This window comes from Vipera ursinii, assembly GCF_947247035.1.
Source record: "Vipera ursinii genome assembly, chromosome: Z".
Taxonomy (NCBI): domain Eukaryota; kingdom Metazoa; phylum Chordata; class Lepidosauria; order Squamata; family Viperidae; genus Vipera; species Vipera ursinii.
In genome coordinates this window covers 125,845,141-125,860,195 of record NC_139517.1, presented here as the reverse complement: position 1 = coordinate 125,860,195, position 15,055 = coordinate 125,845,141, and the positions used below count along the sequence as shown (strand labels likewise).

At 42.8% G+C, this 15,055-nt stretch overlaps 1 protein-coding gene across 1 annotated transcript in view; it reads right to left on the bottom strand.

Annotated features, from left to right (window-relative positions):
• Positions 1-9,324: 9,324 nt before the first annotated feature.
• The window catches only part of MINDY4 (MINDY lysine 48 deubiquitinase 4), a 70,705-nt gene continuing 64,974 nt past the window's right edge, over positions 9,325-15,055 (bottom strand). Inside the window, 1 exon segment of the mRNA XM_083378728.1 lies at positions 9,325-10,118. Within this exon segment, the coding sequence (XP_083234854.1) occupies positions 10,070-10,118 (49 nt within the window). The 3' untranslated portion in view covers positions 9,325-10,069.

Genomic DNA, 15,055 nt, shown 5'->3' with positions numbered 1-15,055 from the left:
GGTGAACAGGGCAAATGCATAAAATACAAAAGTACAAAAGTTAAAAGGAATTAAACATAACGCCCAAGGTAAAAACAATAAATACAAATATTAAGAACAATAAAAAACCCAACCCATCCCCCATCAGGCCAAGCCGGCTTGTTCAAATAAATGCGTTTTCAGATCGCGTCGGAAGGAGCTCAACCGGCAACCGATTCCATAACTCCGGGGCGCCCACAGAAAAGGACCAGAAGTTCTGGAGTATTCATAACTTCTGGTGGCCGGTTGTTCCACTGGTTAATTGTTCTCACTAATGGGAAATTCCTCCTTAATTCCAGGCTGCTTCTCTCTTTGATTAGTTTCCATCCCTTGCTTCTTGTCCTGCCTTCAAGCGCTTTGGAGAATACACCAGAATTACACCATCTTCAGGATGGTGCAATTGGTTTTCTTGCAGAATGCAAAAGGATAAGCTAGAATCTGGTTCCCCAGTCCTATTGCACCACTTTCGATTCTATCAGCCACTGAGATATTAACGAAAGAAATTCAGGCACACAGTAAAGAAAGGAGGATTTTTAAGCATAGGGCAAAGAATAGAAAGACTAACAATTAAAACATTATTTAAACATACTAACAAAGCCAGACAGGGTGTTTGTCGGCCTGTTAGATAAGAGGATTGTTTAAAATGTGTGCAGGAAGGATAAGGAAATTGTAGAGAAGGCTGATGCGTTCTTTGCATGTTTTCACGCTGAAGGATGTGATAGAAATGCTGGTGGAGACTTTTTCAAGTTCCAAAGAAATGCAATTTTATGACGCTTGTCAAGATTGCAGTTTGGCATCTTTATTATTATTGTGTTCAAACCCAAATAACCAAATCCAGATACATGTTTTATGCGCTTGGATGTGTACAACTTTAGGTGGCGACAGGATAAGCTTGTCCTCTACGTTCTCCCATGCATTTTATGAATTCTTTGTGGCTTCTTGAAAAACAGGGCAGCGAAATTCAGCGTGTTTTCTCTCGCTGATGATCAAGGAGCCTTGCGCCAGGCAGATTTTTCCCCCAAGATTTGGAATGGAGCCTAAACCACAGAAAGAGAAACACCCTCTCCGTGTTTAAAAGCAGTGCAGTTGTGACTGAAAAAAATCATCTCCTTCAAACATAGCAAGAAACAGTTTTCAGAAACTTTGGCCCAAACCCAGGACTCCATTCTCAGCCTGTTTTGTCAACTGTTATCATTTTAGCCAGTTGCTTGGGTTGTTTTAATTTGTATGACCTGGTCTTGGACTTTAATAAATTATTCAGTGCTTCATCGCTTCTGTGAAGAGACAAATTCTCCAGGTTCCTCCTTAATTAGAGCTTTGGTCAGGCAGTTCAGCTTCTTAAGGAAGTTTTCATAAAGCTTTAAGAAAGTAAAGAGAAGTGGGGGAAAAACCCACAGATATTTGCAGGGCTCCATATCTGGAGTTAAAGAATGTGGATCAAATTAGATTTGGGGACAACCATTAACAGGGTTCTTGCCTACGATGTTGTTGCAGTAAAAATTTCTAAATTATATCAGCAATGAAATCTCCATATCTAGCGATAGCATGTATAGCCCTCACTTTACAACTGCTTAGTGACCATTTGAACACCCAACGGATACCCCCAAAGGAACTTATGACTTAGTTCCACACACACCCCTCCATCACGTGATTGCATTTAGCAAACTGATTTGCACAACTAATTGCTAAAAGAAAAATGGCATTTGCTTCTGGTTACCGGCAAAAACATCCCATAGCAAACAAGGGTTTTGCTTAATGACCATGGATTCATTTAACAATCACTGCATTCAAATCGCTGCTTGGGGAAAAAACGGCCATAAACGCAGGTCCAGTCCTGTGGTGACCCACTTATGACCATCATGACTTATAGGCATAAGGCAGTCTCCATTCTCGTCATATGTTGGGGACTACCGGTATTTATAAATTGTGGGTGCTCAGATTAACAGATTGTGCATCATCAAGTTGTTTTCAATTCCTAACAGTCACATAAACAGATTTTTTCCCCCATGATGTTCTACTCCTATGTTGTTCTTTGTCGTCTCCCAACAGACACTTACAGATTTTTGTTCATTTAACAACTGTAATAAAAGAGCGGTCATTGTATGACTGCCATGATTTACGATAGCGGACAGGTTCCATTATCAGGGACCACCTGTAAAGAATGATGTATCCTAATCTGGTTCTTCTGAGAATGTCCTCCTGGCTATTTTATTTATTTATTTATTTTATTTTATTGGATTTGTATACCGCCCTATTCCCGTAGGACTCAGGGCGGTTTACAGGGCAGTTAAAACCATGAATACAAAAAATTAAAATCAATTAAAACAATTAAATTAAATTCAAGCCCCAAGAGTAAATCTAAAACCCAGTTAAATTAACAACCCCACAGTCTGGACCAAACAGATCGAAGAGCCAAGTTTTCAGGTCCCGGCGAAATGAGCGAAGGTCGGGGGCAGTCATAAGTTCTGTGGGTAGTTGGTTCCATTTTAGCTGAATCCATCCACCTTGCTCCTGGTTGTCTTCTTCTACCCTTTCCTTCCACTTTTCTCAGCATTATGGACTTTTCTACAGATCAGGACAATTGATGGATTACTGGTCATCATTTTGGTGTCAAGTCTTGGATAGTTCAGACGAACTTCTCCAGGCTGAACTGTCCCCAATCTGGTCCTTCAGGTCTTCCAATAATGGACTCCCCACCACCATAAGTGAGTCTGTCCATCTTGCTTCTGGTCATCCTCCTCTTCTCTTTCCTTCTACTGTACCTTTTCCACCATTTTGGCCCTCCTCAGTGTGTTAAGACTTTACGCTGAATGAATAAGTGCCCTCAAACTGGTGATGACTCTTAAATGACCACACAGATGTAGACCTTCCCCATGACAATCTCTTCTAACCTGGCTCTTCTGAACTTCCAAGGGTGCAACCATCACCACAACCAGAACTGGGCCCATCCACTCTGCTGCTGTTTGTCCCCTTCTTCTCTTTCTTTCCACCTTCCTCAGCTTTGAGTTCTTCTCCAGAGAGCTGGATCTTCACGTGACGTGTGGAAAGTAGGATAATTTGAGCCTGGTTATTTGTGCCTGGAGTGAGAAATCTGGATTGATGCATTCAGTGACCTATTTGTTGGTTTTCTTGGCTGTCCAAAATATTCTCAGGAATCTTGTCCAATCTGAGAACTCAAAAAATATCAATACTTTTCCTCTCCTGATTCCTCAAAGTCCAGTTTTCAATTCCACAGAGCAGGGGCCTTCAAACTTGGCCCTTTCATGACTTGTGGACTTCAACTCCCAGAATTCCTCAGCCAGCATGCTTGGCTGAGGAATTCTGGGAGTTGAAGTCCACAAGTCATGAAAGGGCCAAGTTTGAAGGCCCTCTGCCATACAGTGTCCCAAGGAAGACTACGGCTTGTGTAATTTTTCCTCACATAATTTGTGTCTCGACTTCTATTATTTTCACAAATAACTCAAGGCAACAAACACATCCAATATACCTCCCTTCTCCTACTTTCCCTCAACAACAATCCTGTGAGTTGGGTTGAGCTGAGAGAGAAAGGGACTGGCCGAAAGTGACCCAACCAGCTTTCATATCTAAAGTGGGACTAGAACTCACCATCTCCTGGTGATTGGCCCAGTCACCCAGCTGGCTTTCATGGTTAACATGGGATTTGAACTCACAGTCTCCGATTCTCCAGCCCGCTGCCTTAACGACTAGACCAAAGTGTCTAAGAAGCATACCTTGATGTTAAGACTTCCACAGATATTCTGGGAAACAAATGCAAAACTCTGCCTCAGCTCAGACCTTCCTCCTGCATGGAGTAGAATACAGACTGAGTTGGAAGGGACCAAGTTGGAGGTCATCTAGTCCATCCCCCTGCTCAAGCAGGACACCCCCTACCATTCTGGACAAATGGTTTTCCAGTCTCTTCTTGAAACCTCCTGTGATGGAGCAGCAACCATGAAATCAAATTGAGTTTTACTTCTAATACCTCCCAGGGACCCTCAGCTGACCTCACCTCCCCATCACAAAACCCTCACCTGCCACACCCACATCTGGCCCACTGACCACACAAAGCTTTTGTTAGCAGAACAGCGACACAAGACATCCCCTAAAGTCCGCTGAAGATGTTACCTCACCTGGTAACAAAACCTTCAGAAACCAACCCACAGGCTCGGAGAACAAAGTTCCACCCTCCTTACTTCTAATTCCTGCATGGAGGGTAAATTGTTTCCTATGTTTAGACTAGACTAGACTAGACTAGACTAGACTAGACTAGACTAGACTAGACTAGACTAGACTAGGATAGGATAGGATAGGATAGGATAGGATAGGATGGGATGGAATGGAATGGAATGGAATGGAATGGAGTAGAATGGAATGGAATGGAATGGAATGGAATAGAATAGAATAGAATAGAATAGAATAGAATAGAATAGAATAGAATAGAATAGAATAGAATAGAATGGAATGGAATGGAATGGAATGGAATGGAATGGAATGGAATGGAATGGAATGGAATGGAATGGAATGGAATGGAATAGAATAGAATAGAATAGAATAGAATAGAATAGAATAGAATAGAATAGAATAGAATAGAATAGAATAGAATAGAATAGAATAGAATAGAATAGAACAGGAAATAATTAGAATAGAATAGAATAGAATAGAATAGAATAGAATAGAATAGAATAGAATAGAATAGAATAGAATAGAATAGAATAGAATAGAATAGAACAGGAAATAATTAGAATAGAATAGAATAGAATAGAATAGAATAGAATAGAATAGAATAGAATAGAATAGAATAGAATAGAATAGAATCTGGAAGGGACCTTGGAGGTCTTCTAGTCCAGCCCCCTGCTCAAGCAGGAGAACCTATATCATCTCAGACAAGTGACTATCAAGTCTCTTGTTTAAAACCTCCAGTGATGAAGCACCCACAATTTCTTGTGGCAAGCTGTTCCACTGGTTAATTATCCTCACCGTCAGGAAGTCTCTCCTCAATCCAGGTTGTTTCTCTCTTTGGTCAGTTTCCAACCAGTTTGTCGTCCTTCCCTCTGGTGGTTTGGTGAACAACCTGCCCCCCCACCTCTTCTTTGTGGCAGCCCCCTCAGATACTGGATCACTGCTATCATGTCTCCCCTATCTCTTCTTTTCTTTAGACTAGCTAAACTCAAGTCCCGCAGCCATTTCTTCCTATGTTTTAGTCTCCAGGCCTTTGATCGTCTTAGCTGCTCTACTCTTGATTTTTCCCCCCAAATTCTCTACATCTTTTTTGTAATAGGGTGACTTCCCTGGTATTTTTTCTTTTTAATGACAAGGTATATAAAAACAGCTGCTGTTCCACAGAGTGGTCGACTCAAACAGATGCCAGTGGGAACATCCTCTTCCAGTTTGTGTAGCAAACAGGAACTTGGTATTGTGCTTAGCAGTCTGTTCTCATGTGGTGACTCGGCCTTGGCCCTAACCTGGACAATGCTCATAACAGAGCAATTAAAATACAGACTGATTTATATTATTAACTCAGAAATCAGACTGAGAAAGAGAGCTGTCGTTCGGTTGCAATCCTGATGATGCAACTCAACAGCAGTTCAAAAGTGTGCAAGAATGTTTTTAAACATCCATCGTGCCGACGGTGCTGAGGACCACCGAGTTTTCAACTCCGTCTTTGAAATTTAACAGAATGACAGAATGGGAAGGGACCCTGGAGGTCTTCTAGTCCAACCCCCTGCTCAAACAGGAAACCCCATACCATTCATTCAAATCCAGTCTCTTCTTGAAAACCTCCAGTTTTTTGGGATTTGATTCAACAGTTGACTCAATCAGTGTGCTCACCTTGATGCAAAGCTGTGGAAAGCAGCTGTGTATAGCAGATGCTAACTGGCCAGAGAGATGCTTCTGATTGTACACACTGAGGACCAGTGTCTTGAAAGAGGATTAGAGGCCGGAGGACTTCACAGCAAGGCTGGAAGGGCTCTAACACAAGTTTAGTCGAAAGGTGCTTTTTTCAGGAGGCACCTGGACTTTCTTGTTCTTCTTTTGAAGACATTTCACTTCTCACCCAAGAAGCTTCTTCAGCTCTGACTGGATGGTGGGAAGGATTTATACTCCTTGCAGACAGCTGGTCGTTTGCCTTCTTTGAGAGAGTCTTTGAGGCCATTTGGAGGTTTACCTGTCTCCTCAGGTTCACCTGAGTGGTGCAAACGGATGTGGAGCCTTCTTGGCTGCAGGATGGCTTCAGCAACTCTCTAAAAGAAGGCAAATGACCAGCTGTCTGCAAGGAGTATAAATCCTTCCATTCCCAACCATCTAGTCAGAGCTGAAGAAGAAGCTCCTTGGATGAGAAGGGAAACATCTTCAAAGAAATACAGGCAGTTCACTTAACAGGTTGCTAAGTGAATTGGGCTTCCCCATTGACTTTGCTGTCACAAAACCTGCAATACTGCGACCATCATAAATAGGAGTCAGTTGCCAAGTGTCTGAATTTTGATCACATGACCAGGGGGATGCTGCAATGGTCACAAATGTGTAAAATGGTCATCAGTCACTTTTTCAGTGCCGCTATAACCTTGAACAGTCACTAAATGAACTGCTGTAAGTCATGGGCTACCCGTATCACTTTACAAGGCCTCGGTAAGGCCACACCTGGAATACTGCATCCAGTTTTGGTCACCACGATGTAAAAAAGATGTCGAGTCTCTAGAAAGAGTGCAGAGAAGAGCAACAAAGATGATTAGGGGCCTGGAGGATAAAACATATAATGAACGGTTGCTGGAATTGGGTATGTCTAGTTTAATTTATTTATTTATTTTTATTTTATTTTTAATTCCATTTATATCCCGCCCTTCTCCGAAGACTCAGGGCGGCTTACAAGCTTAGCAGTAGCCTTCATTCTATGTATATGCCTGCTTGTTAGGGCTTTCACACAAACACCCCCAAGCGGCATTATTACAAAGTCAGCTTAATTGCCCCCAACAATCTGGGTCTTCATTTTACCTACCTCGGAAGGATGGAAGGCTGAGTCAACCTTGAGCCTGGTGGGACTTGAACCTGCACTAATTGCAGGCAGCTGGTGTTACTTAAGGAGGCATTAGCCCACTGCTCCACCAAGTTTAATGAAGAGAAGGACGAGGGGGGAACATGATAGCAGTCTTCCAATATCTCAGGGGCTGCCCCAAAGAAGAGGCAGTCAAGCTATTCTCCAAAGCACCTGAAAGCAGGACAAGAAGCAACGGAGGGAAACTAATCAAGGAGAGAAGCAATCTGGAACTAAGAAGGAATTTCCTGACAATTAGAACAATTAATCAGTGGAACAACCTGCCTCCAGACGTTGTGTCTGCTCCATCACTGGAAGTTTTAAAAAGAGACAGCCACTTGTCTGCAATGATATAGGATCTCCTGCCTTAGCGTGGAGTGGACTAGAAGACCTCCAAGTTCCCTTCCAACTCTGATATTCTGTAAACTTTGCGGGCAATTGGGATAAAAGTTTTGTCAGACCAGTAATTCAAAAACCATTTTTCAAACAGGATTTTCCTAAACAGACAAAAGTTCTCTGTTGTAATTTATGAGTTAACTCCAGAAATAGCCTGGAGATGCTTTGTCTGGAGAACCTGCCACCCTAAAATTAGGCTGGGTGGATTTTACTTTCAGAAAATCTCAGTCTTCAGAACTTTGGGGGAACCCAAGGTGTGGGTTTTGAGTCAAAACAGTCAAGATGGCAGCCATGACTGCAGAATTGAAGCCCCTCCCCTTTTTTCCTGAGCTTGTTGTGCAGATATACCATCCATCTTGACTTTTTTGACCTCACTCCCTTCTACAGCCATCCCTAATAAAGGTTTGGGATTTATTTTGTGTGTTCCCTCCTTCTGGAAAAAAATTTTTTTTTTAATATTAAGTTTTCTTTTTTTATTTGCACCACGACACATAATATTCCCGACATTTGTTTTAAATCTGCAATAATGTAGGAAAGGAAGATCCAAGAAGCACCACTAACATTATACACAACAGTCCTGCAATCTTTTTTTACAGCTGGAAAGAAAGAAAGAATTTAAGACGAAATGTGGCTGGGGAAAAAAATGCAGAGGCAGCCCTATTGCACTTCTGAAACTTAAGGCACATAAAGGAGCGTGCAAACTAGTTTGGATTTTTTCCTATCTTGTCCCTTCTCAAAATCAAGAGGGCCTCCAAATTACTTATTTTCCCCTGAAAGTTGCCCCCCCCCACACACCCCAACTGAACCCAGGAAGTGAACGAGGAAAGAATTTATCCCGTTGTAATGTCATCCCTAACTTGGTTTAGCTACCAGTTTTCCTGTTTGAGCTTTTTATTCCTGCAAGATAGCCAGCGAGAGGATTATAACTCTGCTTCTGTAATAAAAACTGAGTTTTATGCCAAATTAGGTCTCCAGTAGTGCTCCCCAAAATTCCCAGCATTTGATTTATCTGTGAAATATGTCGACATTTGCATGGTAAGGAAAGAAAATTGGTAGTTTATGCCATAATTTCCATTATCAAATTTATCACAACTACAGTATAGTTGGGGCATAGATTATTCTAGACCAGGGCTTTTCAACCTTGGGAACATTAAGATTTGCGGACTTCAACTCCCAGAATTCCCTAGCCAGCATGAGTGGACTTCAGTTTCCAGAATTCCTCAGGCAGCATGAGTCGACTTCAGTTTCCAGAACTCCCCCAAGGCAGCATGAGTCAATTTCACTATTTGAACTGGGGAATTCTGGGAGTTAGTTTATTAGTTTTAGTTTTATTAAATTTTTATACCGCCCTTCTCCCGAAGGACTCAGGGCGGTGAACAGGGCATATAATAAAAATACAAAAATACAAAAGTTAAAATAGAATTAAATTAATGCCCGAAATAAAACAATAAAATATACAAATATTTAAAACCCTAAATTAACTCCCCATCAGGCCAGGCCAGCTTGTTCAAATAGGTGGGTCTTTAACCCGCGCCGGAAGGAGCGGAGATCCGGTGCCATCCGGAGCTCAACCGGCAGTTGATTCCACAGAGCCGGGGCGCCCACAGAGAAGGCCCTCCCCCTGGGGGCCACCAGCCGGCATTCTCTGACCGGAGGCACCCTGAGGAGGCCCTCTCTGTGGGAGCGCACAGGGCGGAGGGGAGTCGACGCCGGCAGCAGGTGGTCCCCGTGGTATTCCGGACTCATGCCATGTAAGGACTTGAAAACCATAACTAAGACCTTGAACCTCACCCGGAAGACAACTGGTAACCAATGCAGTCCTTAAAGTACCCATGGTGGAGAATCACTGTCCAAATAGTGTAAATTCAGGTATGAGCTATTCAAATAGAAACCACTGTTTCTCCACGGAGATAAAATAATGAATAGATTGAAGGCCTTTTATTTTCAGAATATAGAACTACAGGTCCAGAACTGGCAAACTACATTTTGAGTGTAAGAAAGCAAGCTCTGGTTACAGAAATTAAAATAAAAAAAATGGCCCTATCGGTTGAGTTCTCTAGTAGCTAAGAGTTCCAAGGACTGAATTAAAAATAGATGACAATTCAATTGTTTAAAAAAATAAAATAAAAAAAATAAATAAAAGAATTGGCAGTGATGTTTTTGGTTCCAAACTATTTTGGGCTACCCAAAAGAAATGTTCTTGGGAACAAGAGCTTAATTGCTCATTTTTTTGGGGGGGGGGGGTCTGTTTGTTTAATTTCGGTTTCCTAGTTTTAAAACGGACCCAGAGATTGTTGTCATCGCTTGGTGTTTAAAACAAGAAAGGGGCTGCCATTGGTATTGTTCAACCAATATAATCACAGGATGTAGCAGGGATTCAGCAATGGTATTTGATGGGATGTCGACAGATTTACTGCCCTTTTTCCTTGAGTTCGGTTGACCTTCTCGTGTCCAAACGTTGGAGGCTTGAAGGAGAAGTCAAGCCATCTTCTTGGAGGCCGCAAGGAGGGGAACGAGGTGTGCGTGATGAAGGCCTTTTGCTGGGTTTGCATCTGATCAGGCCAGGGGCGAGAAACGCCCGGGTCCGCTCACGGGGTGAAGCCTGGTTCTGCTTGAAGAAATCACTCACAAGAGGGGTTCTGTGCCGTTCCAATTGACCACAGCTCCCTTCCATCTGAAAGAGGCAGAGATTCATTAGGGTGGTTTCCCAAGAGTAGTTTACGTGGAACCAGTCCTGCAAAGCTAGACTCAAGCGCTGCTTAAAACAGGCGGGAGTTTGTTAAGAGGCTGCTGGCTTTAGTCACGAAGCAGAAGGGGAACACACACAAAATGGAGCCCAAAATTTCTATTGCTAAGCGAGACAGTTGTTAACTGAGTCTTGTCCCACTTTTATGACCTTGCTTGCCACAGTGCTTAAATGAATCACTGCAGTTGTTAAGCTGGGAGCACGGTTGTTAAGCGAATCTGGCTTCCCCCACTGACTTTGCTGGTCAGAAGGTCGCAGAAGGGGATCGTGTGACACACACACACCCGGACACTGCGACCGTCGTAAATATGAATCGGTTGCCAAGCATCCAAATTGTTTGTTGTAACTTTGAACGGCCGCTAAATGAACTGCTGTATGTCGAGAACCCTACCTGTATGCCATAATTTCGTTTTTTAAAAAAACAGGAAAATCACCCAGTTGGGGGAGGGCTGTGTGCCCCACAGGCTGTTTCTTGTAAGCAGCGATTCTTGGGACTGCCTATGGCCGTGGTGGCAAACCTATGGCACGGGTGCCACAGGTGGCACGCAGAGCCCTCTCTGTGGGCACGCGTGCCATCGCCCCAGTCCTAGGCCTTCAGCTGGGTTTTATAAACCCTTTTCACTTTAGGCCTCCGCCACCGTGTGCAAGAAAAAAAAAGGTTCAATCAATCAATCAATTTCAACTTCTCACAGGAAAAAAATAAGTTCTCGCAAAGTTGCAATTGATTGATTGAACTTCTTAGTCCCACCCACTCTGCCATTACCGCCGCAGCCACGCCCACCCAATTGGCCACGCCCACCTGACACCCGACGATACAAAAGTGGGTTTTGGGTTGCAGTTTGGGCACTCGGTCTCTAAAAGGTTTGCCATCACTGGCCTATGGGACTCCCTGCCACTGTGTCATCCGATAACTCACTCTAAGAAGTTCAACAAAAGCGATGCACCCTCTAAATAAGCCCTCATATACAGGTAGTCCTTGACTTACGGCGATCACTTAGCAACAGTTCAAAATTTCCATGGATTTATCTGAAAACTAAGGATTTGAAGTTTTGACAATCAGGCACTCTCCCCTGTGGTCACACGACCAAACACTGCGCCCTCAGCACCCAGACCGCTTTTGCAGACGTTTGCAGTATCCCACGGTCACATTTTACAACACTTTTACCCAAAACCAGCATTTTTTGCCCCCAGTTTTCAGCAAAACTGCCCCGACAGCAAACAATTGGTTGACTTAACAACCGTGGCGTTTGCTTTACCAATGCAGCATTCGCTTAGCGACCATTGCAAAATAAAGGTCATATAGTTGGGGTGGTCTCTGTTTTACAACCACTGCAACTTATGACCCTGATGGGCAGGTTCCATTATAGTCATAAGTTGAGGACTACCTGCAACATAAAAAAAAAAACACCACCGCCACACTGGATGTTTCTTCTGAGCAAGATTCTCCCAGGGTTTGTTCTTTGGACGGAAACACGCCATATAAATCTATTAAAGAATCAAAGCCAAAATATATCTTTTTTTTTTTTTCTTGCACAGGCTGTTCCTGACTGGCCATCCTCTGTTCCACGGGCTGGATGTGAAAACCCAACCTTGGCCTCTGCAGAATGCATGATGGCGTCGCACATCTCACATTTAGTAAGGCAACTAAAATTGTGGAGGGAACAATTAACTGTTCTTAACAACCCAGCTTCTGTCTCTCTGCTGGGACAATAGGAGTTAGCCGGCATCTCCTAATTGGCACCCTTCGCCTGCAGGATTGGAGACTCCTAGTTGCTCACACTGACTGTTCTTGTAACAAGCGCACCATTCATGCTTATTTATTGCTCTAGCTTCAAACAGAGCCAAATTGACTAATACTATTGAAATCTCCTTGGGAAGCAGAGGAACAGAGAGAAATTGGGGCAGGGGAACCCAGCTTTCTGGAACAATATTGCTTTGTCACCTTAATTGAACCCCAGAGAATTCAGCTGCAGCGATGCCCTGCCAGGTCACTTCTAATATTAAATACTAAGGAGAAACTTCCTGACAGTGAGAACAATTAACCAGTGGAACAACCTGCCTCCAGAAGCGGTGAATGCTCCAAAACTGGAAGTTTTTAAGACAAGACTGGCCAGCCATTTGTCTGAAATGATACAGGGTTTCCTGCCTGAGCAGGGGGTTGGACTAGATGACCTCCAAGGTCCCTTCCAACTTCTTCTTCTTCTTCTTCTTATTATTATTATTATTATTATTATTATTATTATTATTATTATTTATTAAAAAGTCATAGAAAGCTGCAAAAAAAGTTCAGCTCTCTGTCTCAAGATGGTTTGTACGTGATTATTTTGTTTTTGTATCGGACGCTGATTTATTTCTCCTGGAAAAATAAGAGTTTATTCTTGGGGCAAATGAAAGGAATGCAGAAATAATTCAGTTCCCTGGCACAGATGGGTTTTGTTTTTGTTTTTGTTTTAAACCTAAAATATCAGCCTTATAAAGCGTGCCATTCTTGGTTTTTATAAAAAGGAAAAAAAACTTTATTGGAATTTTAAAGCGGAAGGTAAAAACCAATAAGAAGGAATGCTAAGAATGAAAAAAAGAAGAAAATGTAAGGGGAGAACAAAGATGCAGAAACCAAAGAGAAAGGGAATATAAAAAAACGACTTCTGATTTACGGTAGCTATAAGTGTAAATGTAAATTTATACAAATCTAACTCGGTGGTTGCAACACGGTTTATCTCAGGGGTATCCAACTCAATTTCACTGAGGGCCGCATCAGCATTGCGGTTGCCCTCAGGGGGCCGGGTGGGTGTGGCCAGGGTGGGCGTGGCCTACTGGGTGGGCGTGGCTAGAGTGCATATGGCCTACTGGGTGGGCGTGGCCAGCTCTGCATCGTTCGCATCAAGGGTGCCTATGGGGGCCTGGGCAGGAGTGGGACAGATCTGAGGGTCTCTGGCAGAAGGAGGGTCTCTGGGCCAGGGCCAAGGCAGAGGGGGCCGTTCCCTCACTGTTTCCAGGATGGCTTCGTGGGCCACATGAAACCACTTCACGGGCTGGATCCGGCCCCCGGGCCTTGTGTTTCACATGTCTGGTTAATCTCTTTTCTACAATCTCTTTTTTTTCTAACCGTCAAAAACATATATAATTTCGCTTTTTTCCCCCCCTGTTCCATGCAAAAAGCCCATCAGCCACCAGGCACGGACTTCATCTGCCAGAATTCCCCACCCAGAATTTAATTCCAAAATTCCCAAGTAATCATGCATGGACTTTAACCTCCCAGAATTCAAGGGCAGATGGGTGGACTTCAGCACTCAAAATTCCCCAGTGCTGTCAAAATATCCCAATTAGCATTTTCAGATTACAACTCCCAGGATTCCCATTCCGAAAGGAGAGGCAAAAAAAAAACCACACACGGAACGTAATTTAGCTGGCTTTATCAAACATCAGCCATCCAATATATTTTTATACTTTCCTTTAGGCCTGACAGACAACCTTAGTGGGAATTTTTAATGGGATATAACATTTACTGACCTTGGAAACAAATCTTTGCATTGCACAGATTTGAATTCAAGCAAGATAAATGCTAACACAGGCAGGTCTTCAACCTGCTGCCTTTTCAAATCCAAGACTAAGAAAAAAATAAAACAAAAACAAACGGAGCTCTTTCCGGATAGGACAGAGTTAACTCAAGTTATTTCCTCCATCGGAGACAGAAAACAAGGAAGCATTAGGAGAACAAGACAATTATTCCTCTTTTTCTTCGGGCAACATGAAATGTATTTATTTGTCTGATCAAAAAAGATCAAAGAAGCCCGCATTCCATTCTCTCTTGGTTCTTAATTCTACTTCTTAAGCATATCAACTTCTTAAAGCATATTTTGGAGACTTGAATTAACAGGGCCAGCCAATGATTCTTGCCTTAAGGAATCTGAAGGAGCTAATTAATTGCCTTGCTATAGTGAGATACAGCCCAGGCAGGGAAATATTTCTACAAGGTTATCATTCACAAGGTGATCAAACATTAAAGTTTCTCCAGGCTGGCATTCCAAGAAGTGTTGTGAAAGAAAAACAGCCCCTGTTTCGTTTTGTTATTTGTTTTTCTAAAAAAAAATCCATTCTGCAATCTACGAGCTCTATGAAATTTATTATATTCCTTTTCACTAAATCAGCTGTGAGTGCTAAACGCCCCAGCAATCTTTTTTTCTTCTTCTTCCCCTTATAGGAGTTTAAATAATAATAATAAAAAATCCTCAGAAATAATTGGCAATGGGGGTGACTGTAGCCGCCATATCCCAGTTGCCATAGAAGCCAATTTGTTTTTATTTTAGCTAAAGAGTCTGCTGCATTTATCTTTAATGTATATGGGGAAATTGGAATGAAGGAAAAAGATTTATTTCTCTTCGCTTGTGTCTGCAAGGGGGGGGGAGGATATCTCCTCAGCTTATGGCCATAGCCGAGCCCAGAATTTATCTTGCTAAATGAGACATTGGTTAAGTGAGTTTTGCCCCATGTTACAAACTTTCTTTCATAGTTCTTGAGAAGGGAATCACTGCAGTTGTTAAGCTAGTAACACAGCCTTTAAGTGAATCTGACTTTCCGAAGGTCGCGAAAGGGGATCACGTGACCCCGGATCACTGCCACTGTCGTAAATATGAGTCAGCATCCCAATTCTGATCACTTGACCATATGATCGCACGACCATGGGAAGGCTACAGTGGCCATTCAGCATGAAAAACGGTCATAAGTCGCTTTTTTCCACTGCCGTTGTAACTTTGAACGGTCACTAAATGAAATCAGGAACTACCAGCAATGGAGTACAGAGCAGAGAAGGAACAGAAATTCTGCCTAAGGGCATGGAGTCCACATCGCATTTGTTGATTGTCCAA